The sequence below is a fragment of the Amblyraja radiata genome, chromosome 5 (assembly GCF_010909765.2).
Source record: "Amblyraja radiata isolate CabotCenter1 chromosome 5, sAmbRad1.1.pri, whole genome shotgun sequence".
Taxonomy (NCBI): domain Eukaryota; kingdom Metazoa; phylum Chordata; class Chondrichthyes; order Rajiformes; family Rajidae; genus Amblyraja; species Amblyraja radiata.
This window is the reverse complement of record NC_045960.1, coordinates 81544567-81570512: the sequence shown is the minus strand read 5'-3', so window position 1 is coordinate 81570512 and position 25946 is coordinate 81544567. Positions and strand designations below refer to the sequence as shown.

The window sequence follows — 25946 nt, the reverse complement described above, 5'->3', positions numbered from 1 at the left end:
ACTTTGGTGTTATAGAAAACTACTAGTTATAGGTGGGATGAGAGAACATAAAGGACACCTGAATAATGTATAAATATGGGAAATAAATGGTCTGTTTCTCTGCTCTGGATCCCTGGTAACTGATGTTATAACTGACCCCTACCATCTCCTCCGACATTTTCGCCACCTCCAACGGGATCCCACCACTGGCTACATCTTCCCCTCTCCTCCCCTTTCTGCTTTCCACAGAGACCGTTCCCTCCGTAATTCCCTGGTGAATTTGACCCTTCCCACTTAAAACAACCCCCGTCCCTGGCACTATCCCTTGCAACCGCAGGAAATGCTACACTTGTCGCTTTACCTCCCCCCTCGACTCCATCCAAGGACCCCTGCAGTCTTTCCAGGTGAGGCAGATGTTCATCTGCACCTCCTCCAACCTCATCTATTGCATCCACTGTTCCAGGTTTCAACTGTTCTACGTCGGCGAGACCAAGCACAGGCTTGGCGATCGCTTCGCCCAACACCTCCACTCAGTTCGCACTAACCAACCTGGTCTCCCTGTGGCTCAGCACTTCAACTTCCCCCTCCCATTCCAAATCCGACCTTTCTGTCCTGGACCTCCTCCATGACCAGAGTGAGTCCCACCGCAAATTGGAAGAACGGCACCTCATATTTCGCTTGGGTAGTTTACACCCCAGCAGTATGAACATTGACCTCCAATTTCAGGTAGTCCTTGCTTTCTCCCTCCTTCCCCTCCCATTCCCAGCTTTCCCACAGCCCAGTGTCTCTGCCTCTTCCTTTCTTTTTCCCGCCCCCCCCACCAACATCAGTCTGAAGAAGGGTCTCGACCCGAAACGTCGCCTATTCCTTCGCTCCATAGGCGCTGCGTGAGTTTCTCCAGCTTTTTTGTTTTCCTACAATCTTTATGTCAGTACTTCCCAGCAAACATCAGGGACCCCACTGATGTTTCTTCTGCTTGGATTCCAAGGGGCACTATTACCAATTGTAGAATCTCTATTATTGTTGACTTCAGATCGGTTAACTTGACACTGGTTACGGTTTAATTGTGAAAGCTTTGTTATTTTTACAACTCAGTTCAATGGTCAACTGGTGTTATAGGGAACTACTAGTTATGGGTGGGATGAAAAATTTGAGAATAACATATATGGACGGCTATAGATCTGTGTTTTCCCCTCACCTTGAGACCTAATGGTGTTTCTTGTTAAAGAATGCCATACTTGTATGACTAGTGAATTCTTGAATCTTCTGGTTGGTCTCTTTAAACAAGATTCAGCAATTTCTGGCAGAGACGTTGAGCCTTGGAGCTGATTGTTGTGGACTGTGGACTGGACACTATAATTGATTTTATTACCATGGATAAACAATACCAAGATAGCTCGAATCTGTTATGTCTCTGAACTTGCAGACGTGCAACATTCAAGTACATACATGCAAACTCTACCCCACCCCTACAAATCATACTGGACGTGAAGAGTGAAACATTTTATTTGGTGGACTTGATGCAGCTGGAGAGATGTTATTCTTCTTTCATAACTGTTGTCATTACTCTGTCCTCAGAAACGCCACACTCAAGCCCATTGAACTTGTTCAATTTATTCTTCTGTGACCATGAATATCCTGTCATTGCCATATCTGTGCCCATCGCCCAAAACTTGTTATATAATTTTGTCCCATTGAGATGTACCCTAAAAAAAGTGTAATATCATTCTCGTTTTCCAAAGCACAGCCTTTAAGATATAACCATATAACAATGACAGCACGGAAAACAGGCCATCTCGGCCCTTCAAGTCCGTGCCGATACGGTTACGTACCAGTTAGTAACCAGATAGGAGACCTCCCCTTCCTGTCATTCCGCATTGCTTGTCTATATAGTTGAGTTCAATCAGACCATAGTTTCTTGATTCAACTTCACTACATCCACTGCATTAATCCAGTTTTGGATAATTGGTAGCTCGATTTGACTAATCCCAAAGCCATTCTCCCTGATTTTCGAGGCACAATAGATGTGGGCCTCATTTTCATAAACATTCTGTGAGAATCTGGTGATACTTGCTGCCTGGTACGTTTTTCTGAACTAGTCAATGCTCATTCATCACATGCTTGATCTTCATTGTTTCTAAACTGCTCAAAATTAGAATGTTCAATATTCACGCCTGTAAATAATCCTTAATAAATGTAATTTATTTTGGTGAATATGTTAACTTCAAATTTTTCAGGATTGCATTTTAACATTGGAGGCTACAGAATTTCATTCCAGATCTATGGAGCTTTATTCTGTTTACTTTTCAAATGGTTGTTAGAAGATACTTTGTGTACAGGATATGATCAAATGCCCCAGGCATTTCAAATCTATCACAGTTTCTCCTCCTTCACCTTACACGTGGCAAAGCCTCTTGTTAGTGACTTAATCCACTGTGGAAGGATAATTATTTCTGAAAAATACTGCAATTTTGATGAAGTACTTGGTTGGAGTAGCATCTGTAAATATTTTCTTAATGTCTCAGAGATGAGACGAAGACAGGCGCGGTAGAGCAAACTGCAACTGAATAATTCCACTGCATTTATTAACTGTGAGTGGAGTATTTGGATACAAAACCATAATATTAGCTCAGATGCTACATTGGTTAAAATAAGCAACATATTTTAATTTGCAGCAATGTGAAGCTGAGCTGACTGAGAGCTGTGTTGCAAATTCTTAGGTGTGTCAGGATTAATCAGATACAGTTTAGGGGTGCACACTTAAAATGAGGTGTGGTCACGGAATGTCATTACTGTAAACAGTTACACTCAATAATTTTATGGTCTTACATGCAAAGACCTTTACCACATGCCTTAAGGAAATTGGCCTTTTAAAATATTTCAGTTAGATTTAGAATTTGAAAGGAGAAAGTCGATCATATGAAATGCTGATGAAGAAAGTCACTTAACTTAAACCATTCCTTATAAAGTGTAAAAACTAAACTCTAAGCAGACGATTCAGTCTGTCATTGGCAAAAAGCTAATGCATTATCAAGAATCTGAGGAATATTACAATAAAGCACGCAATTTTTAAAGACTCTCCTTTTGTAATTTGAAAATCATTTCCAAAGATTATCAAAGGAATTGTCTTGAATTCACTATCTTGCCTGAGTCAGGACATTGTTGATTTTTTTCTCTCTCTGTCTCCATGCATCTATTTGTCTCTCATTTTGCATCTTCTTATTTACTGACTATTTCTCTGTAGTTCATTGTAGATCTGGACCACAACTGTATGAATGAGAAAGTCAGATAAAACGTTCTGGTTTGTTCTTTGATGGAACAAGCACAGTATAATCTCTCGCTACTTTACTGATCTCACTTTTATTTATTGAATGGGGATTTGCCTATTTTCTTTTGAGAGTGGTATCCGTGACCAAATTAGATACAACAGGAGCAGAGGCAGATTGTGAGTAGCAGTTGTTGAATTGGGGTATCACCACACCAGGAGCAGGTGAGAGGGAATGCCTTCAGGACAACCGCTTGCTAGGTAGCAATCTGCCAGGATTGGGGGTTTGGACATCCTCGGGATCAGTCTTCATTATGTCCTGGGCTAGTTGCATTAGTTGCCCTAAGCTGAATTCTCTTCAATTTGCCAAGTAGCTGATTTGTGATTCCCGCTAGAATTGTGTGTTTAATACTGTATGTAGTTGCAGTTTGAAATTGTCTAGCATTCCTGATCTTCCTAGAATTGTTTTTGCTTAGTTACATTTGCCCTTTGTGTGAAAACGTTACCCCTCAGATTATTTTCTCTCTTCACCTTAAACCTATGTCCTCTGGTTCTCGATTCTCCTACTCTGGGCAAGAGACTCTGTGCGTGTACCCGGTCTATTCCTCTCATGATTTTATACATGGTCTACAGAAGATGCTATCACACTGGCCCCCCGCTCTGCTCTGGATCACAGCAACACATGTGTCAGGCTGTTGTTCATTGACTACAACTCAGCATACAATACCCATCATCCCCTCCAAGCTCATCACCAAGCTCTAAGACCTGGGGCTTTGTATCTTCCTTTCCTTGACTTTCTCATCAACCAATGTGGATTTGTGGCAATATTTTCATCAACACAAGTGCATCTCAATTAGCCCCAGTTCCACTTTCTTTACACCCATGATGGTAGGGCTAAGAGCAGCTTGAATGCCATCCATAAATGTGCCGAAATACAACTGTAGTTGGCTGAACCATTAATGGGGATCTGTCAGCGTACAAGAGACATAGAAGATAGAGTCATACAGCACGGAAACAGGCCCTTTGGCCCAATGGCAGTGCCAACGAGGATGCCACATCAAAGCTAATCCCATGTGCCTGCATTTGGTCCACATCCCTCTGAACCTTTCCTATCCGAAACCTGTCCAAGTGTCTATTCAATGTTGTTATAATATCTGACTAATCAGCCTCCTTTGCCAACCTGTTCCTTATTCCCACCACTCTCTGAGTGAAAATGTTTTCCATTAGGTTCCTATTAAATCTTGCCCCATTCATCTTAAACCTATGGTTCTTTATTTCCCTTTCTTGGGTAAAGGTGTCTGTGCAAGCACCCTACCTATTCCTCTTATTATTATATACATCTCCATAAGATCACACCTCAGTCTCCTGTGTCTGCCCAACCTTTTCCTCTAGCTCAGGCCCTTAATTCCTGACAAGAGATTTGATATGTTTCCTAATAAAATACACAAACAAATATTTACAGATGCACTGCAGAAAGTATCCTGACTGGATGTATCATGGCCTGGTATAGCAATCCCAATACACAGGAATGGAAGAGGCTGCAGAGAATGATGGACTCAGCCCAGTCCATCTTGAGGACAGCTCTCCTCTCCATCGAAAGTATCTTCATGAGGCACTGCCTCCAGAAGTCAACATCTATCAGGAAGGATCCCCACCATCAAGGTCGTAGAGTCGTACAGCACGGAAACAGGCCCGGTGTCCAACCTGTCCATGCAGACTAAGATGCCGCATCTAAACAAGGCCAATTTTAACCCTGTTTGATCCATAGGTGGAGACAAATATTTGCATTGAGATTTTAAGAAGGAGGGTCCACAGTCCCTCTAGAGTGAGGGAGATAAAGGTGTTAGTGAGGATGAAAAGAGTCTCATATAATGGTGACATTGCTCCCTGCGTTTCTCATGGAATTGATGTTTGGTGAAGATTATGGAGTCATATAACATGAAACAGACTCTTCAGCCCATCAGGTCCATGCCGACCCTCCAGCACCATTTACACTAATCCTATTCTCACGTTCCTATTTACCACTCACCTGCAATGTTATGCCCCTGTCCCACTTTGGAAACCTGAACGGGAACCTCTGGAGACTTTGCGCCCCACCCAAGGTTTCCATGCTGTTCCCGGAGGTTTTTGTCAGTCTCCCTACCTGCTTCCGATACCTGCAACCTCTGGAAACCACCTGCAACCTCAGGGAACCGCACGGAAACCTTGGGTGGGGCGCAAAGTCTCCAGAGGTTTCCATTCAGTTTTCGTAAGTGGGACAGGGGCATTAGACTCACTTAGAATCTAGGGGCAGTTTGCAGAGAAAAAGTAACCTATCGTTGCATGACTTTGGGAAAATGGAATACTCAAAAGAGCCATCTCCACACAGATAGGTCATGATTCTCTGTAGCTGTGAGTTAGCAGCACTACCTACTACACCACAGTGCAACCTAACATTGCTCCACTGAACAGATGAATGCCGACTCTGGTAGAACTTGAACCCACAACTACAACTTTTGAATTCCTTTTTATTCACTATTAGAAATCCACGTTGCATCATGAAGCCCAGCATTATCTCAAAAGTGTCTCAAGATGGATGGAATCCACAATTTGTTCAGAATAATCGGTACTTATAAGTCTGAATATTGTTCAGGTCTCGGTGCATGTGGGCTTTGATTACCATGTTGCTGAGGAACTATGAAAGAAGCAGAATACTTTAAACACAGTACATTTGCTTCTGCAATGGGGCCACTTTCTGTCAGGTAGGGAAATGGACAGAGTAGTTACTGTAAAAAACTAGATGACCAGGTAGTCTTATATGATAAATAAACAGCAGAACATCAGGCAAATGTCACTACTTTATGAATAAAAACCACCTGCATGCACCTGCTGGAAGATGGCAATCTGACTTATCTAATCAAATTTCTGGAGCTTGTTCTCAAAATCCTCTGAGAGTACGGTCTCTAATCTGGGTTTTTTGTTACCAGAAGTACTCAACCATTCGTTAAAGGAAAATATATGCAAATATGAGATATATTTTATAAAATGTCACTAGAAGGATGAATAATAGATATGTAACCAGTTCTGCCGGAAGATGATAGATATGGAGCATTAATTCTGCTTCTCTCCACAGCATTTTATATTGCGTAACCTTCTCTGTTTTTATATCAGATAACCGATGCCTGCAGTGTTTAAATTTTGGATGAATAATGTTTCCTTGTTCTTTGTTTTCTGGTAGTTTTGTAGAGGCAGATTGCCTTCAGAGCATTTTAAAGTGGTTTAGCTTTAGGTTGCATTGGACTCAGGATGAAGGTGGCCTTTTCTAAAATTTCTTCAGCTGATGCATGGGCTATATGTGTATAAGTATTGGACCTGCTACACCATGTCATTGCCTGGTCAAACTCAGTGGCGTGAAGCACTTGGCGTGAAAATAAAACGTCATTTCCTGTTGTATGGGTTTTGTGCAAGAGGCACAATTCACAGAAGAGTCTCGACCTGAAGCGTCACATATTTCTTTTCTCCAGAGATGCTGCCTGACCTGCTGAGTTACTCCAGCTTTTTGTGTCTGTCTTTGGTTTAAACCAGCATCTGCAGTTACTTCCTAAACATTCGGATGCCATAGATGATTTCCCCATTTGACAATTGCAAAACATTGGCATGGAGGGATTGGCTTTGCATTTTGATGGGGATTGGCTGAACTTGCTGAAGGAGTGGTCAACCTAACGATAGTTACGATGTCAGGGCTGCAAAGTCTTTCAAGTTATTTGTTGGTGGATAAATGTATCAGGAATTTCCTTGGCACAATCACTTCATAGAGATGATTTGAATAATTTTAGAATGAGCAAGTAATTAAGAGGATTATATTAACAGGTGTCAGTGCTCATATTTGTTTTTTGATGAATGGAAGAAATACCAAGGTCAAGGGTTTTTCCCACATTGGAATTTGGGTTTGGATAAACAACCACAGTAGAAATAAATACTGCAGCTGCACAAAGTCTGAAATAAAACAGAAAAAGCTGTGGGTAATAAGGAATATCATGTAGAATGGAAGAGTCAATATTCCTGTTTGATAATCTTCAACCAGAATGGAGAGAACTTAGAAATGTAAAAAACAACCATCTCCCTTGTTTGTTTGTCCAACTGGGACCTACTCTGTCTCATGACATCTTCCTGGGCAACCAGAGAAGATGCAACCCCCTTTTCTCTCTTTCCCTTCCAATATCCAGGGATCCAAACACTATTGGCACTACTTGCAATCAACTATACTGCATTTGGTGCTCACATTGGGCTAGTCTTTATGTTGGAGAAACCAAGAGGAGGGGTGATCTTATAGAGGTGTATAAAATTAGTTTAGTTTAGAGATACAGCGTAGAAACAAGCCCTTCGGCCCACCTGGTCCGCGCTGACCAGCGATCCCCGCATATTAACATTATCCTACACCCACTAGGGCCATTTTTTTACATTTACCAAGTCAAATAACCTACAAACCTGTACGTCTTTGGAGTGTGGGAGGAAACCGAAGATGTCGGAGAAAGCCCACGCAGGTCACGGGGAGTACGTACCAACTCCGTACAAACAGCTCCTGTAGTCGGATCGAACCCGGGTCTCTGGCACTGGATTCGCTGTAAAGCAGCAACTCTACCGCTGAGCCACCGTGCCGCACAGTTACCCAGTTTGATTCAGAAAGATCATGAGAGGAATCGATCAGGTAGATCAAGGGTTCCCAACCTGGGGTAAATTGACCCCCAGGGGGTAAATTTTGCCAACCCAAGGGGTAAATTTATTGATTCTGGATTTGTACATATCTTTTCTCATTGACTGATTGTGTTTGGTTCAGGTATACCGGTATCTGTTCATCATTAGTTGCTCATAAATAAGTGAAATAACATTGTTATGTGCTATTACAGTTGCTAGGGGTAAACGAGACGAAAAAAATTGGGAGCCACTGAGATAGATGCACAGAGTCTCTTGCCCAGAGTAGGTGAATCGAGGACCAAAGGATATAGGTTTAAGGTGAAGGGGAAAAGATTTAATAGGTATCTGAGGGGTAACATTTTCACACAAAGGGTGGTGGATGTATGGAACAAGGTGCCGGAGGATGTAGTTGAGGCTGGGACTATCCTAACATTTAAGAAACAGTTAGACAGGTATATGGTAGGGCAAGTTTGGAGGGATATGGACTGGCAGGTGGGACTGGTAAAGCTGGGACATGTTGGCCAATGTGCGCAAGTTGGGCCGAAGGGCCTGTTTCCACACTGTATCACTCTATGTCTCTAAACACGGCTTATGTGACCGCTTTGCAGAACTTGTCCCTTCAGCGCACACAGACAATGCTGAGCTTCCAGTTGCTTGTCACTTTAATTCCTCATCCCACTCCCATCCTGACCTCTGTCTTGGCCTCTTGCACTATTCTAATGTAACCTAATGTAAGTGTGAGCACAAGCATTTCATCTTCCAACTTGGCACTTTGCAGTCTTTGGTATGTACACCGAATTCCAATAATTTCAGGTAATCAGCTTACCCAGTTTGAATCAGAAATAACCAGTTCTGATGAGGGTTCATCAATGTGCATAATGTTACTTCAGTTTCCCTCTTTGCATGCACTGATATTTTGAGCATCTCCAGCTTTCCATTTTATTTCATGTTGCTAGCATTTGCAGTGTTTTGTATCTCATGTTCAAGCACCCAATTTGAGGAAGGACATCCTTGTGATTGAAGCAGTGCAGCGTAGGTTCACGCGATTGATCCCTGGGATGGCGGGACTGTCATATGAGGAAAGATTGAAAAGACTGGGCTTGTATTCACTGGAGGGGGGATCTTATAGAAACATATAAAATTATAAAAGGACTGGACAAGCTAGATGCAGGAAAAATGTTCCCAATGTTGTGCGAGTCCAGAACCAGGGGCCACAGTCTTAGAATAAAGGGGAGGTCATTTAAGACTGAGATGAGAAAAAACTTTTTCACCTAGAGAGTTGTGAGTTTGTGGAATTCCCTGCCACAGAGGGCAGTGGAGGCCAAATCACTGGATGGATTTAAGAGAGAGTTAGATAGAGCTCTGGGGGCTAGTGGAGTCAAAGGATATGGGGAGAAGGCAGGCACGGGTTATTGATGGTGGACGATCAGCCATGATCACAATGAATGGCGGTGCTGGCTCGAAGGGCCGAATGGCCTCCTCCTGCACCTATTTTCTATGTTTCTAATGTTTATTTCTCTTTTCTCTCGATGGTCGGCATGGACTGTTTCCACACTATATCTCTAAACAAAACTTTTTAATTCTCTCTCTTCCACCTTTTTTTGCTCTCTCCATTTTATTTTTTAATATCTCCTTCAAACAGATCATCTCTGATTTTAAAAGCCTCACTCTCTCTTTCTGCCAGCACCACCACCACCTGTGTCATTCAGTTTATCTTGGTCTCCACCCCTATCACAGGCATTCATTCCTGCTCCTGCAAGTGAAAACATTTTTGATTTTTGACTTTATGATAAAAGGTCATTAATCTGAAATGTTGACTTGTTCTCAACAGAGATGCTATCTGACCTGCTGAGTATTCTCAACATTTCCTATTTTTATTTCAGCTTCTAAGACATTGTTGCTATGTGGAGGTCCAAAGCTGCATGCAGCAGTTTTATTTCGATGTTAAAATCTGATATACTAGTTGAATCATTTGTGTGACTGATTGGGAGCAAGCCAGTATACCTGAAGACAAAACTTTAAAAATCACTATGGTGCAGAAATTATGTCACAAACTATTGTTGCTAAACCTGTTTGTGCAAATTACCCATTTTGAAACAACACTGGAACTACAGGTTTTGCATTTTTTTTTAAAGTTGCTTGAATACTTATTTATTTGGGGCACGAAACTCAATTGTTTACTCTTATGGGGATTTTATTTTCTTAAAGGGTAAATAGCCTCTCACAACTTTTCTTCGCCTCCTTTGCAGTAAGAGAGCGGTTTTAGTGCTACAGAATGAGCCACTTTATCCCCAACGGCGTTCCTATACCAGTGAAGATGAAGCATGGAAATCCTTTCTGGAAAATCCCCTGACTGCTGCCACTAAGGCCATGATGAGTATCAATGGAGATGATGATAGTGCTGCCGCTCTGGGCTTACTCTACGATTATTACAAGGTATGCACATTTGGCAGTCCAATATACTCCATATTGAATGAAAGGAACAACCTGTTTGAATGTCGAGTGATGTTCAAATCATCCACCAAAGCTGCGACAGTTTGTAGTTTGATCTGGCTTTGCCGATTACACTTTTTACTCATATGGATGTTAAATTTGTGTTGATTGTGTGTTTTTGTCATTTTTTATTATATGTATGACTGCAGATGAAACGAAATTTCGTTCAGACCGAAAGGTCTGAATGACAATAAACGAATCTAATCTAATCTAATCTACATTGTCCACTGCAAATGACCTCTGAATGAGTGCACTGCCTTTGATATTTATCAATTGGTTTTTGAAAACTAACAACAGCAGAAGAAAGAGTCTGAAAAATATATATTTTTTGCTTAGTTTAGCTCTAAGATTGCTGACAAGGCCTCGTTGTGTCCTTTGTTGTGCCGCAGCTCAAGTTGAATCTGAAAATGACCACTGCATGCCTTTCCAGATTTCCTTGGTTACGATATGGTGCAGAAGGCAATGGACCCACATACCTGCCCATGATACTAAACCATCCATACATAGGAACCCAATTTTGGATTGCCACTGATTTGGTATTTAGTTCTGTTCGTTTGGGTCCAATCCATTTTCCATAGTTTTGTCAATTAACTTAATATAGTAGTTCCTCTTTGTGACTGTGCTCCCATTCAGACAGTTTAAAGAACTGTTCAATTTGGAGTGTGCATTGGAATTTAGCCACACTAAACTGAGTACATCAAGTCAAGTCAAGTCAAGTTTATTTGTCACATACACATACGAGATGTGCAGTGAAATGAAAAGCAATGAAATGAAAAGTGGCAATGCTCGCGGACTTTGTGCAAAAAGACAAACAACCAAACAAACTACAAACAGAATATAACAGAATCACATATTCGGTGAAGATGACACAGAATGTAAATGAAGACAGCAGTGTTGAATTAGATCAGAATTCTGTTTAAATAATATAATTGTACTTCCTTTAAATATTCTCTACTGCCGGGCAATAATTTTAACTGTAACCTTAGAAATGGTTAAAGGAATTTTCAAATGCACTCGTAATTTAACTGCAAGTGCAAGCTAGGACTGAGTTTATCCGCTGACTGTACAGAAACTACTCTTAGAAAACACCTGTGGATGATTTATTCTAAAAATGCTGTTCACAAAATATTGAAACATCTTTTAAACTTTAGGTTCCCAGGGAGAAGAGGACAATACCACCTGAGAAAAGTTCTAATATGGACTCTGAGCACAACAAAAGGTAGAAGTATTATGATGAATGATATGTTCAAAATGGCAGAAGGAACTTCTTTAGCCCATTATGCCTCTCGGGTTTTTGAATGAACAATATATTTACTCCCATAGCTCTGCTATTTCCTTAAGATACTGATTTTTCCCTTTCCTTTTGAAGTATATATCCAACCCCTTAGTTTCCATAACAAAAACCATTCTCCTGCTCATGGCAGCTCCCATACCTCAACCCTCCTTGCTTATTTATCAAAACTGTTCATAATTTTCAATGTTTCTATGTCTCGTGTAATTGCCCAAGTGAACTCATATAGTGAGTTATGCATGCCTATCAGTTCTACCTGCTTGTCAGGTTGTTCAGAACTATCCACAAAGACCTGAATGAAGCAGAAGGCACGAGCAACTGGTTAGCAAGCACGCTTGTCCCACTTCATTTCATTTCCCCTTTTCAAAGTCCATGCCCTTGGCCCAAACCAGGTGAACAGGTGTTTATATACCGATAACGTTCACTCTTCCCATGTCACACATCAATGAAAGCTAGGATTTTATAGTATTTCACATGAAACTGACAGCATTTACTTTCTTAACCTCTGACCGGTTGGGGAATCCTTCATGAATGCACCAACCTATAAGTTGTTGGCTGAACTCTGCTGGTGATCTCCTGTCAGTGATCTACCACCAGTGTAGCTGGAGCCCTTCACTGAGATTGTCCAACATTTACACCAGGGAATCTGCTCTTGACTCCTATGTCTTAAACCTTGGTTCCCCTGCTCTGTCTGAAACGCTGTGCATTGATACTATCAATTCCCCTCATGATTTTATACACCTCTATAATATCATCTCTCAGCCTCCTGTATTCCAAAGACTAAAGTCTTAGCCCGCCCAACCTTCCTTTAGCTTATGCCCACATTCCTGGCAACATCCCTGTACATATTTTCTGCACTCTTTCCAACAAACATGTTTTTCTAATTTCTTTCAAACGTTTGAATGGATTGAGAATGGCTCATATTAAGATACGGTAAATGACTTGCTCCCTGTGACAGTAAATTGCATCCCCATTGATTATTCTTCTCAATCTAAACAAGTTTGAAAGGCTAGTCAGCACTTCCGAGAACTCCGGTGCCACAAAACGATGAACACAATTTATGAATGATTATCCATACTTGACAACAAGGCCTGATGCAATTTTTACCCAGTTATAAAACAGAATATGGTCAGCAGGCAAGAGAAAACAGAGTAAACTTGATGAACATTCACGGATTTTCCCTCCGTTGATTTTTGCCTGTCCTACTTTTCCTGTGTTATTTCCGACTTCCAGCATTGTTTTACTTTTGGACTTTTTTATTCCATTGTCTTTTTTAAATTGTAATATTTTACCATTTCTCTCCATTTTGCTTTACTGGTTGAAGACTGCTCACTCCCATGCATCCCCCTCGTGTTAGAAGGGGAGTACGATCTGGCATGCTGCCTCCTTCACAGCCAATATCAATGATGATTTATGATCGTCCAGAAGGTGGCACAATTCAAACAGGGTGAGCAGACAACATTAGGCTTTTGTAACCCCCCCTCCCCCCCCTCCTTTATCTGACATACAATGCCTCCCATATCGTGACACTCCACCTGGAAGCCTAGTTGAGAACTAACAATTCTCACCCACCAGCACGGTGGCACAGCAGTAGACACCCGGGTTCAATCCTGACTATGGGTGCTGCCTGTACGGAGTTTGTACATTCTCCTCATGAGCCGAGTGGGTTTTCTCCGGGATCTCCGGTTTCCTCCCACAATCCAAAGACATATAGGTTTGTTGGTTAATTGGCTTCGGAAAAGATTGTAAATTGTCCCTGTTGGGTGTGTTGGATGGTGTTAGTGTGCGGGGATTGCTGGTCGTCGTGGACTGGGTGGGCCGAAGGGCCTGTTTTCGCGCTGTATCTCTAAACTTAAACTAAACTTAAACTTAAGTCTAACAGATTTGGCTGAGACTTGTTTGAGCAACTTCTTGCTTTCTACTGCTTATGTTACTGAACCAAGCTGTGTCCTGTTAAACACACTCAATCTGTAAGAATGACAATAGATTGACAAATAGATGTTAAATTAGTCCGTGATTTAAGTACATATATGATATTTAAGTCTTCCATTACAATATTCCATCCAGTACATTGATTAATCAGAGGGAGTAGCATTGTAGTTATCATCCTATGTTATCTAAATCATGAGGACACATTTAATACTACTTGGAATTGTGAATAAATCTTATAAACTAAAGCTTTAACAAAGACTTTTAAAGTTATTTTCTTTCCTCCATAATAGCACTGTTGTGGTGCGTAGGTCTCGAAACGAAAGAGAGGAGTCTGGTATTTCGAGAGGCACCTTTATTTGTGTTCCTCCCGGCAGTAGGGAAGTCCACGAGAGAAAGATGGCACCCAAACCCCTGCCTTTAAACCCTCTGGTTAAGGGCCGCCTCTGGACTGAACCATTCCCGTGCCGAGGGGTTTGACAGTTAGGATGGCCCGACCCTTGGGAGCCGCCACACTGTGTTGGCTGGAGAAGATGTAATTATATATAAATATATATATAAATAAGATGAGGGAGTTGGCAATTAATTTCGATAGGCGATTTGCAATGTCATCAATCCTCCATAATATACTTAAAAATGATATTTTTGCATTCAAGGAACTCCATGCCGTCTGCAGCCGACCAGCCGGTTATATCCACAGCAGACAGCCGAGTGCAACAGCTGAGAGTTTTGCCGGTCAATTTGGTGTTGCCCAACCACACTGTTGGACACGAGAAAGTGAACCACTTCACCGCCCCAGACACCACTGTCATGGTCTCTGTTACAACTGTACCACCCCATTCCATCAAGACGGAATCCCACCCAAATAACTACTCGGTGGGAATACCTCCGGCATCCTATAATGGTGAACCTCCTGAGCGCATCGTCATCTATGACCGGAATATGCACACTGACCACTTCATCTCAAACGCACAATCGTCGCAAAGAAGGACTCCTGACACCACCTACACAGAGACGTTCAAGGAAGGGTCTCAAGAGGTAATCAAAATGTTCATTTATTTATGGTACAATAATGTGTAACCGTTAGGACTTTCTTTCCCGATGTTATGATGGAAGGAATGGGGTCGAGAGGGAAGGATAGATCAGCCACGATTGAATGGTGAAGTAGACTTGATGGGCTGAATGGTCTAATTCTGCTCCTATAACATATGAACATGAAAGTGGCTCACATTTAACTCCAGTCATCTTAAGGGCAGGGAGCAAATGTGGTGTTAATACTGCTCTGGGCCTGCAGTATGAGTGACATGTTTTTGTCTGTGATACTACCCTACCTTGGGTGGAAGGAGCTGATCCAGTGAACCTACCTTTTCCAGTGTATCGCACAACCTTCAGTTCTATTCTTTGAAGCCGCCAAAGTATTCTTCTTACAGGGTGTACCTAGGAACCAGTAAATCTTAACGTGGTAAATTCAACATCGGTGGTAGTTCAAAACCAAGAACAAACCCTTGAGTAACAAACAATCTTTTGGATGTAGCATCCAAGGATGGAAAGAAATTGTGAATATTTAGGGCCAACAATCCTTCATCAGATCTGAGAATGGGGAGGGAGGATAGCCAGTATAAAATGGAGAGGGTGAGTGGTGAGATGGTGGCTAGTAGGTGATTGTGGGCTGAAGAGGGGGTGAGGAATAATGGGCAGATAGAAACATAGAAACATAGAAAATAGGTGCAGAAGTATGCCATTTGGCCCTTCGAGCCTGCACCGTCATTCAATATGATCATGGCTGATCATCCAACTCAATATCCTGGACCTACAGATGGAGCTTGGGTAGGGGAAGGGGAGGGGTGGAGTTGTGACACAGAGACAGGTGGATGGTAAATGGAAGTAGAAATGAAAAACAGATGGATTCCAGGTGAGGCGACAGGAGGGTGAACATTGTGGTAGCTCTGAGTGCGATGTGACCACCTGTGCTTGCATCTGGCAAGTAAGGAAGGTGATAATGGGAGCCATTGGGAAAGAGGTGAAGGGCAGATGGAACCAGAACCAGATTGGGGGAGTGGGAGAGTTAATGGATAAACTGTGGGGTTAGTGAGTAAATGGAACAAGGGGGGCAAAAATGGGTGATGGAGGGCGAGGGGGTTATTGGAAAGGGAACAAAAATGAGAACCGGAGATGAATTGGAAAACTGTAATAAATCCATAGCCCTGCCGACAATTTGCAACCAATTTGGAAATAAGGAGATGTTAAAACAAGGCACCAACAACCCAGAACTAGAAAGGATAGTAAACTACAAGGAAGGTAAGTAAATGAGATCAAGAATTTGCATTTAATTTATGCACATGAATTAGCGTAGATGTCAAAGCAGGTTGCAAAAGTGATTGGAAAGGCATTATAAATACAGTACAGGTTCAAAGAATGATGAAACATGATGTAAAGAACTGGTTCTACCACAACGGAGAGAAACTGTACAGGCGGGTCTACTGGGCATGTCCCACATCACTGCCATTAGCTGCACACAGCACAGACAAATGAATATAATCTGCTTCCAACTGTCACAACAACCAATACACAAAAATAAATACAATCTTCAGATGGTTGCAAATCTGAAATAAAAACAGAAAAGACAGATCTGTGGAAAGGTTAGAGATCCAAAACATTAACTGCTTCTCTTTCCAAAGATGCTGCTGATTTTATTCCAGCATTTCCTGTTTTTTTACCACATTAAGCTATTTGATTTCACGGATATCCTCTTTGTTCTATCCATCTCTCCACCACAATCTCTGCCACTGAAAAAAACAACTCTTTTCTCTTTCCCTGATCTGAAGCATTAGCTTATTTTCCCTTTCCACTGATACTGAACTAAACTAAATAAACTAAACTATCTGACCAGCTGATTCTTTCAACAGTTTCTGTTTTTCTGTTAGATTTAAAGCATCTGCAATCTTGTTTTAAATTTCTAAAAATAAAATGCATGCTTGTGGGAATATCTGAACTGCAAATGTATAAAGCCAACAAGGACTTGATGGGCCGAATGGCCTCCATTCCACTGTGACCTTTGTATGGTTTTGCAACTAAATTTCTATTGTCTGCTTTGCTCAGTTAGCATAGATGAATTTCACTCACTGTACCTCCAGGATCATTGTGATGCCTCCTCTTATATGCTCTTCCTTACCCCTCTTCACCTACATTCTTTTGCCCATTTGTGGACAGCTGGCTTCCCCTTGTGTAATTACTTGAATAATTATCTCATTGCAAATGTCTAAAGACATTGGAATGTTGCACAGCTTGTCTTGCTTCTCTGCCTGTTGTGTGGGTACATCGCAGACACAGCAAATTTCATTTTGGGGAACCAATGGCACTTATCATAATGACCAGTCTTTTGCTGGCAAGTGGGTTTGATAAACATACGGGCAAAATTCCCAGCTGGGCATACAGCTCTAATTAGTTCAGTAAAAGCAAACAAGATAAATACAATGAAGCTTAGGTCTGCCTACTACATACACTGTGTATGTTCCATACCAAACACCACTCCTCTTATCGTCCCAGTTGAAATGGTTGGTTAACTTATTGAGTTATATCTCTTATATATGTCAAAAGGCTTCCAGAGGAGAATCTGAAGTGAGTTGGGGAGGGGGAGAGGGGTTGGTGGAGGGGGTGAGGGAGAGATGGAGGGGGGAGGGGGGAAGGGGGGGAGATGAGGGGGAGGGGGGGGGGGGGAGAGGAGATGAGATGAGGAGGAGAAGCCATTTACTCTAATATCAGTCTGAAGAAGGGCCCTGATGGAAACATTGTCAGTTCCTTTCCTCCACAGATGCTGCCTGACCCAGCACTTTGTGTATACTCTCTAGTATTGTTAATTTATATCTTGAAAGAAATGGTTGCACTTATGCAATAGCTGACCTGCTTATTTCTGAGTGATTCATAAAATAAAATCCTCTTGTGAAAGTAACAAAGTGGCTTTTAAGATAACTTAGGTTGATTTTTTTTAATTGAATGTGTTGTGGGGAAAACAAATAACTGGGGATACCATTGGATTTGATAATGTCCCAATAGCTCAAAATAAAAGTTTGAGCATTGTTCCTTCAAGACTTCATGAAGTCTAATCAATGTGCCTGCATCAGACACACCATTGGAGTTGTGGTTTACTTCTGCCTGGCACATTTGAGGAAAGAAAATGGCGGGAGGAACACCAGACTAGAATTTACTGAGAGATGTAGGTGGCTCTCGCTCCATGTGGATTGTTAGTTGGGCTCCTGTTCTGTGGGTGAATCGCGAATGTGCTGACTGAGCTCCATTGGTGACTGGCTTGTGGCACTCTGACGTTAGAATCCTCATGAATACAAACTCATGGCAATTTCCCTGCAGTTGGGCTGGGGAACCTGCCCACTCAACCTGTGATAGGTTAGGCCCTGGCGTTGGCACAGCTGTGCTATTTACTTGAAAGGATAGACAATGTTGCAGGCGACAATGGAATGTAAAAGATCATTTACACATTTAAATTAATTGTTTGATTTAATCTTAATTGTTCTCGTTTAAGTGATTAAAAACCACTTAGTAAAATGTTTCAATGCTTCAGTGGTTTAATTAATTTATAATAGGCTTTGAACGGTCCTGAATGGTAGTTTCATCGAGAAGCATTCAAAGTCTTGAAATATTTACCAGCTGGCTGTCAAAACCTTTTCCAGCCAATTTGCAGAGAGGCTTGCTCTGGCCCACGCAGCTATGCATCATAAATTCATAAGTTATGAGCAGAATTTGGCCATTCGGCCCATCAAGTCTACTCCGCCATTCAATCATGACTGATCTATCTCTCTTTCAACCCCATGCTCCTGCCTTCTCCCCATAACCTCCGACACTTGCACTAATCAAGAATATGTCAATCTCGGTCTTAAAAATATCCATTGACTTGGCCCCCCATAGCCTTCTGCGCCAATGAATTCCACAGATTCACTACCCTCCGACTAAAAAAATCCCTCCTCATGTCCTTTCTAAAGATATGTCCTTTTATTATGAACATGCCTTTAGAAAGGAGATGGGTAGGAGTTTCTGTTGCAGCCAGGCTTGCCAAAGTAGAGACTCGACCCTTTGGACGTGGATTGGTTCGGGTAGCAACCCGATACCATGCAATCCAGAAATGGCAAGTCCAACGTTGGTGTGTATGTCGACCGCAATCCAAAACTCTGCTGCCCACATTTTAAGTTGCTCCATGTTCTACTTGCCCACATGGTGACTGTCCTACGTTGGATCCCTGCCATTCTACATTCATTCTCAGATCTCTCCAAATATTCCATGGCTTTCTGGCTTGCTATCCCTGGAGACTTTTGTGTTAGTTATGACTATGAGAGATCTGCCCTCTGTCCAAATTCACCTCTTTCACATCTCCAGTTTTAATTGCTTCACCACTGGCAACTGTACTTTCTACTGCAAGGTCCGAAAACATGGAATTCCTTCCCAATCTCTTCAACCTCAGTAGTTCATCCTTTAAGGCGCTCCTTAAAGCATACCTTGTGACCAAGCTTCTGTTCATCAATCAACCATTGAAACATTGCTATTCGTTGTGTTTCCCCACCTTTTTAAAATTATGTCCTGCTGATGTTCCTGAGACGATCCACGGCTTAAATACAAATGGTTGGTGTTGGTGGTGTCTGATTAAGATTATTCAGTGGTTGACATTCACTTCTGATTTTGTAATATGGTACAATTATATCATTAGATGTAGCAATAGTATTCAAACGCTATAATTAGCCAGAACTTTCCTAGTCTGACTACATGAGGGCCCCTCTTGCAACCAATAGACAATAGGTGCAGCAGTAGGCCATTTGGCCCTTCAAGCCAGCACTGCCATTCAATATGATCATGGCTGATCATCCCCAATCAGTACCCCGTTCCTCCCCATATGCCCTGACTCCACTATTTTTAAGAGCCTTATCTAGTTCTCCCTTGAAAGCATCCAGAGAACCTGCCTCCACCGCCCTCTGAGGCAGAGAATTCCACAGACTCAACATTCTCTGTGAGAAAAGGTGTTTCCTCGTCTCCGTTCTAAATGGCTTATTCTTAAACTGTGGCTCCTGGTTCTGGACTCCCCCAACACCGGGAACATGTTTCCTGCCTCTAGCGTGTCCAAACCCTTAACAATCTTATATGTTTCATTGAGATACCCTCTCATCCTCCTAAACTCCAGAGTGTACAAGCCCAGCTGCTCCATTCTCTCAGCATATGACAATCCTGCCATCCCGGGAATTAATCTTGTAAACCTACGCTGCACTTCTTCTAAAGCAAGAATGTCCTTCCTCAAATTAGGGGACCAAAACTGCACACAATACTCCAGGAGTGGTCTCACTAGAGCTCTGTACAACTGCAACCAGTTACAGTAATCATGTACTTCAATAATAAATAACTATATAACATTTACTTACTCTATGGCCCATTCATTCTTGTCCCAGGAATACATGGACATGACCCATCAACCTGCCAAATAGAAAATAAATCAATGATTTAGCCATGAATTTGCATATGGATGTAAATTTTATCTTGTGCATTTATGCCATCACGCATCAGTTCAGTTATTGACAATAAAGAGATATTCACCTACCTGATCTCCCAGTTGGTGAACACTTTAACTCCCCCTCCCATTCCCACACTGACCTTTCTGTCTTGGGCCTCCTCCATTGTCAGAGTGAGGCCCAGCACAAATTGCAGGAAGATCACCTCATATTTTGCTTGGGTAGCTTACACCCCAGCAGTATGAATATTGACTTCTCAAACTTCAAGTAACCCATGGTTTCACTCTCTCTCCATCCCTCCCCTTTTCTAGTTCTCTGACCAATCTGACTGTCGCCGTGAATAATTTTTTTTTATCTCTGCTTCGTTGTCACCTTCTCCTAGCTAACAATGATCTATTCTTTTCCTTGAACCGCATCTCTTTTGATGTGTCATTTTCACACCTTACACTTCCTTATCTCTGTGTCTACCTCTCCGCATACTCTCAGTCTGAAGCAGGGTCTCGACCCGAAACGTCACACTTTCCTTCTCTCCAGAGATGCTGCCTGTCCCGCTGAGTTACTCCAGCATTTTGTGTCTATCTTCGGTGTAAACCATCATCTGCAGTTCTTTCCGACGCAAGAGAAATGATTTTATCTTTGCCCAGTTTTAGGCTTGTTTTAAACTTAGTCTTAATGTACTAAATTAAGATTAACTATGCATTGATGCATCGATTCTCTGACACATTCAACACTTATTAAAAAACAAGCTGCTGGAGGAACTCAGGAGGTCAGGCAGCATCAGTGGAGGGAAATGAATAGACTGCGTCAGTCTGAAAACATTGTCTGTCCAATTTCCCTCTACAGTTTCTACCTGACCTGCTGAGTTCCTCCAGCAACTTGTTTATTGCTCGAAATTCCAGCATCTACAGTCTGTAATGTTCATACTTTAAATATTTTTAAACACACAAACCAAAATGCAATTGTCTGTTGTCTTTCAGTTTTACCTTCAAATGCACATGAGTCCAGGTAGAAATTGTGCCTTCCTCCACAGTGCTATCCACTGTGGGGGATGATTTTTTTGTCTAATTATAGTCCTGTAGGTCTGTGTCCAAGATGGCTGCCTTGAAGAGAGAGTGGACGCTGGCGCGCTTTGGCTGCCGCTGCTCTCTCTTCACACTGTGTTTTTGATTTTCTGTTTTTGGAATTGAATTCTGTTTTTAATTTGTGTCTCTGTGATGTCTTTATTACTTGTTATATTCCGATTATGTTTTTATTCCGATTGCTATGTAAGGTGTCCTTGAGATGTCTGAAAGGCGCCCATTAAATAAAATGTATTATTATTATCAAATGTAGTCTGACATGTTTAGTTTACAATTTCTGATTTCATATTGTTACTTTAACAGAAAACCAGTATAAACATTGTCTATTGTCTATTGAGATGTGTAGGAAGGAACAGCAGATGTTGGTTTAAACCAAAGATAGACACAAAATGCTGGAGTAACTCAGCGGGACAGGCAGCATTTCTAGTAAGAAGGAATGGGTGACTTTTCGGGTCTGAAGAAGGGTCTCGACCTGAAACGTTACCCATTCCTTCTCTCCGTAGATGCTGCATGTCCCACTGGTAAATATTGGAGAAACAACGTAAACGGCCATTTGAGCTGTTTCTTTGGGATTTCTGTCACCCACCAAAATGTTTGGCAAGGTGTTGAGAACCCTTCTGGTATCACAGGGATGGAAATTCACCCTGGGCTTTCATTAGCTGTGATTCCTTGGAACACTTACATCAGTCACCCCCTCCCCCCCCCCCCTGCGGCGTCACACACACTAACCCCCCCCTTGATATTATATTAATATTATTCATTCGCTCCTTTTACCCCATCCCCGGCCCTATCCACTCACGCTTAGCCCCAACTGCGCTTGCGCGGCTAGAGTGGGAGAGGGAGGGGGGCAGAGAGAGAGAGAGAGGGCAGAGAGAGAGGGCAGAAAGAGAGAGAGAGGGCAGAGAGAGAGAGGGCAGAGAGAGAGAGAGGGCAGAGAGAGAGAGAGGGCAGAGACAGGGAGAGGGGAGATTGCTGCCTTTTGGAGCTTGGGTTTCTGTTTTGAATAACCTGGGGGGGTGACGTCACTGGAAGCGCATGGAAGATTCTGTGTGTGAGACGGCACTGAGTCTTTTGACGATTTCCAATAATCTGTAATAAGTCAATAAATAAAGGATGAAATGTTCAGATAAGGTGATCCCGGCCTCGACGGGGAAAATGTCAACCGGAATATGTAAGAATGTTATCGTTACAGGTATATGATGATGTCAATGGTAAACAGAAATTATAGACAAACCAGAGCTCCACCACTGGGAGGTGGAATGAGATTCTGCGTATCCCTTCACATTGGACATCATAATGCTCTCCAAATGCACTGAAATACTTTAAAGTGCAATTGCTGTTCTATAACATGTTCAAAAGCAACAACTATAGTCTCTAAAAAAAACCAACATAGTTATAAAACAGCCAAAGATAGACACAAAAAGCTGGAGTATCTCAGCGGGACAGGCAGCATCTCTGAAGAGAAGGAATGGGTGATGTTTCAGGTTGAGACCCTTCAGACATAAAACAGCCAAATCAATTTTGGTGGTGAGAAGAATATTGATGGGAGAACTACCAATTTTCTTCAAATTGCATCACATGATCTTTACTGTCCAAGAAATAATTAAATATGAACCTTGATGCATCTGAAAATAGGTACTTGCGCAATAGCCATCTATAATATTTTACGACCACTACATGATGTAGTGAGTGAGACTTAATGCACTTTCAGTGGTTGACGTGGCTTTTTGGATTTGTCCATCAGTACCTTATTTCTGGTTTAAAGCCAAATTTGAGCTAGTTAAAATGCTACTGAAAACACTATTAATAATGTAATGAAATCTATTTTGGAAAAATAGATAATTTGTTTTTATTGTGTATGGAATACAATCTACTTTTAAATTCTGATGGAAACACAAATTCATTGTTTTGTTTCATCAGCATGTGTTTGGTTTTCCTACTGATCTTCACATTCGAATGCCCGCTTTAGATGCAGAGGAATATCAATTTGATCGAACGAGGTAAATACTTGAAATAATATATTTGTGATGGGAGATGAATAGACGCATGTATTAACAATATTTGTTTTTAAAATATATCAATAATTTCAGTCATGCCTTAACTATTACGATGGTGACTTAGGGACATTATCTAATGTATGCAGCCAACAATACCATGTGTTATATAGAACTGTGTCTTGTAGCTGGAGAGTAGGATTATATACAGACTGTGCCAAGGTTTAATGGGCCAATTACCGTTTTTTAATTTGTATATTATTTTAGGAATCTCTTTTTGCAGAATAGAGAATCTAATTAGAAATGCTGTGTGCAGACCATTGGCTGTCGAATGGGTTTCAAAATGGCACTTAAAGTCTGAGAAAGGTGGACTCTTGGGCATGTTAGTCAGTGTCCTGGACAGTATGATGAGCTACCAATCAAGAATACCTCAGAGAGGCTAATATTCTGTTTAAGCTGGTGACATACCTTCGTACTACCTTAATTTTTGTCATATTGTTAGGGTTGAATATTTGATTTGATATTTTATTTTCTGTTTTATAAAGTACATTTGAATATGTATTGGAAGCCTTGAAGTCCCTTAAACAGAAGACAGGCAATGGGACAATGACATACCTGAATAAGGGGCAGTTTTATCCCATCATACTCAAAGAAGTGAGTGCCAACAAAGACATCCATCACCCAGTCAGTAAACTCAGAGTAAGTGTTAACGTTTTGTGAAATTTCAGCTATAAATTCATAGTAATAAGTTACTCTGATTGTCCTGCAGCACAATTTTATTTAAGAAACCAAAGTTACAAAGAGATCTTGACAGTCTTTGAAAGAAGAATGTTTTGTAAATATTTTTACTGTGAAGATGAAGCTCTGACCTCTTTCAGTGAAGAAGATTTTGACATTGTGTGACAGTGAAAAATGGTTACAACAATTCACAAATTACTTCTTATCCTGCCAGAGACAGAGACTTTAAGACTTTTGCCTCCATCACAGTGAGGAGGTGCCTGGTGAACTCACTGTGGTGGATGTTAATTTGTGTTTATTGTATTTTTTGTTATTTATTATATGTATGACTGCAAGGCAACGAAATTTCGTTCAGACCGAAATGACAATAAAGGAATCCAATCCAATCCAATCCAATCCAGTTTGCTGATTTGGATTAAATCATTTTACATTGTCCCTCGGAGTGAAAACCCGCTTTTAGGTTTTTAGATAATTGAATTTTAACCCTTGGGTCCATTTATGAACCTTTCTCTTTCTCAACACCAGAAAATAAAACTTTCCAGAGTAGAGTGCAACTTTATTATCATTTCCAGGTTTAATTGTAGTCGGGTACATGAATTTACAAACTCCACTTCCACCAATGTCATGATTCCCTTGTTATATCTAATATAATGGAGTGACTCCCTATGCATTGCTCCTTTAGAGTGTGGCTGAGGAAATTGACTCATACTATTCCAAGGTGCATTTGCCGTGCACTCCTGGGATGTGATATGAACAGGTCTTAGACAAATGCCAGGAACCTGACTTGGGGTAGATTCCTTAGAATTAATTATTGTCTTGTCTTGTCTTGTGGTCATCACTCCCGAAGAGTCCACCAGGGACTATACTGGAAGTATCCTACACCTACTAGGGACAGGTTTTACATTTACCAAACCAATTAACCTACAAACCTGTATGTCTTTGGAGTGTGGGACGAAACCGAAGATCTCGGAGAAAACCCGCGCAGATCATGGGGAGAGCGTACAAACTCCATACAGACAGCACCTGTAGTCGGGATTGAACCCGGGTGTCCAGCACTGCATTCGCTGTAAGGCAGCAACTCTACCGCTGCGCCACCGTGACCGCCTGGATCTCCCCACTGACAATAGGTCCAGGAGTCGGCCATTCTGCCCACTGCACATCTGCTCCACCCCAACCGCTGTCCCAGAAAGGCACTTCACAGCACTCCATGACTTCCAAGCTCTGATCAGACTTTTGATATTCTTTCTACTACCCCAACCCCCAACCTGAGGCCCAATTCAGACGTATCTATTAATTATCTGTACTTTGTGGAACAGAGCAGCCTGCATTAGAAAAGCATGTCCTTTTGAAGTACCCAATTCCCTGAATATTAGATGCTCCTGATATATGTGCAATACACATAAGGAATAGGAGTAGAATTAGGCCATTCAGCCCATCAAGTCTACTCCACCATTCACTCATGGCTGATCTACCTCTCCCTCCTAACCACATTCTCCTGCCTTCTCCCCATAACCTCTGACATCTGTGCTAATCCAATACCAGGAACACGATGGAAATGTTGATCACTTCTTCTGTCGTCTGTTTCCATCCTTCTTCCTGGCAAGGAGTCTTCATCACCCCTCTTCTCGAGTCTTCAATACTCTTCCTCTTGGACTTCCCGATCGGACCTCTTACCCTCTTTGACCATTTCATCTCCAAATGCCATTGCGACACCAACTGCCGTGACTTCTCCACTCCCCTCATCCATTTTGGCCTCACCCCTCCGAACACGCAATGCACCGTTCACTTTGCACCAATTCCAACCTCGTCATCAGACCTGCAGACCAGGAGGTGCCGTGCAGTCTGACAGGCTGACCTCTGCCTTGATGCTGGGTCAGACATCATCTCTCGCACACTTCCAAAATATAAAGGTCCTGATGCAGATTCTTGACCCGAAAGGATTGAGTATAAGAGTAGGGAGGTTCTACTGCAGTTGTCCAGGGTCTTGGTGAGACCACACCT

At 41.8% G+C, this 25946-nt stretch overlaps 1 protein-coding gene across 2 annotated transcripts in view; it reads left to right on the top strand.

Annotated features, from left to right (window-relative positions):
• Positions 1–25946, top strand: part of grhl1 (grainyhead like transcription factor 1) — an 85493-nt gene that overhangs the window by 10721 nt on the left and 48826 nt on the right. Inside the window, exons 2-7 of one of the 2 annotated variants that reach the window (XM_033021607.1) lie at positions 10168–10354; positions 11563–11630; positions 13027–13149; positions 14288–14669; positions 23134–23213; positions 23753–23906. In XM_033021607.1, the coding sequence (XP_032877498.1) occupies positions 10168–10354; positions 11563–11630; positions 13027–13149; positions 14288–14669; positions 23134–23213; positions 23753–23906 (994 nt within the window). The remainder of the gene's footprint in view (positions 1–10167; positions 10355–11562; positions 11631–13026; positions 13150–14287; positions 14670–23133; positions 23214–23752; positions 23907–25946) is intronic. The other variant, XM_033021608.1, reaches the window with a different exon arrangement.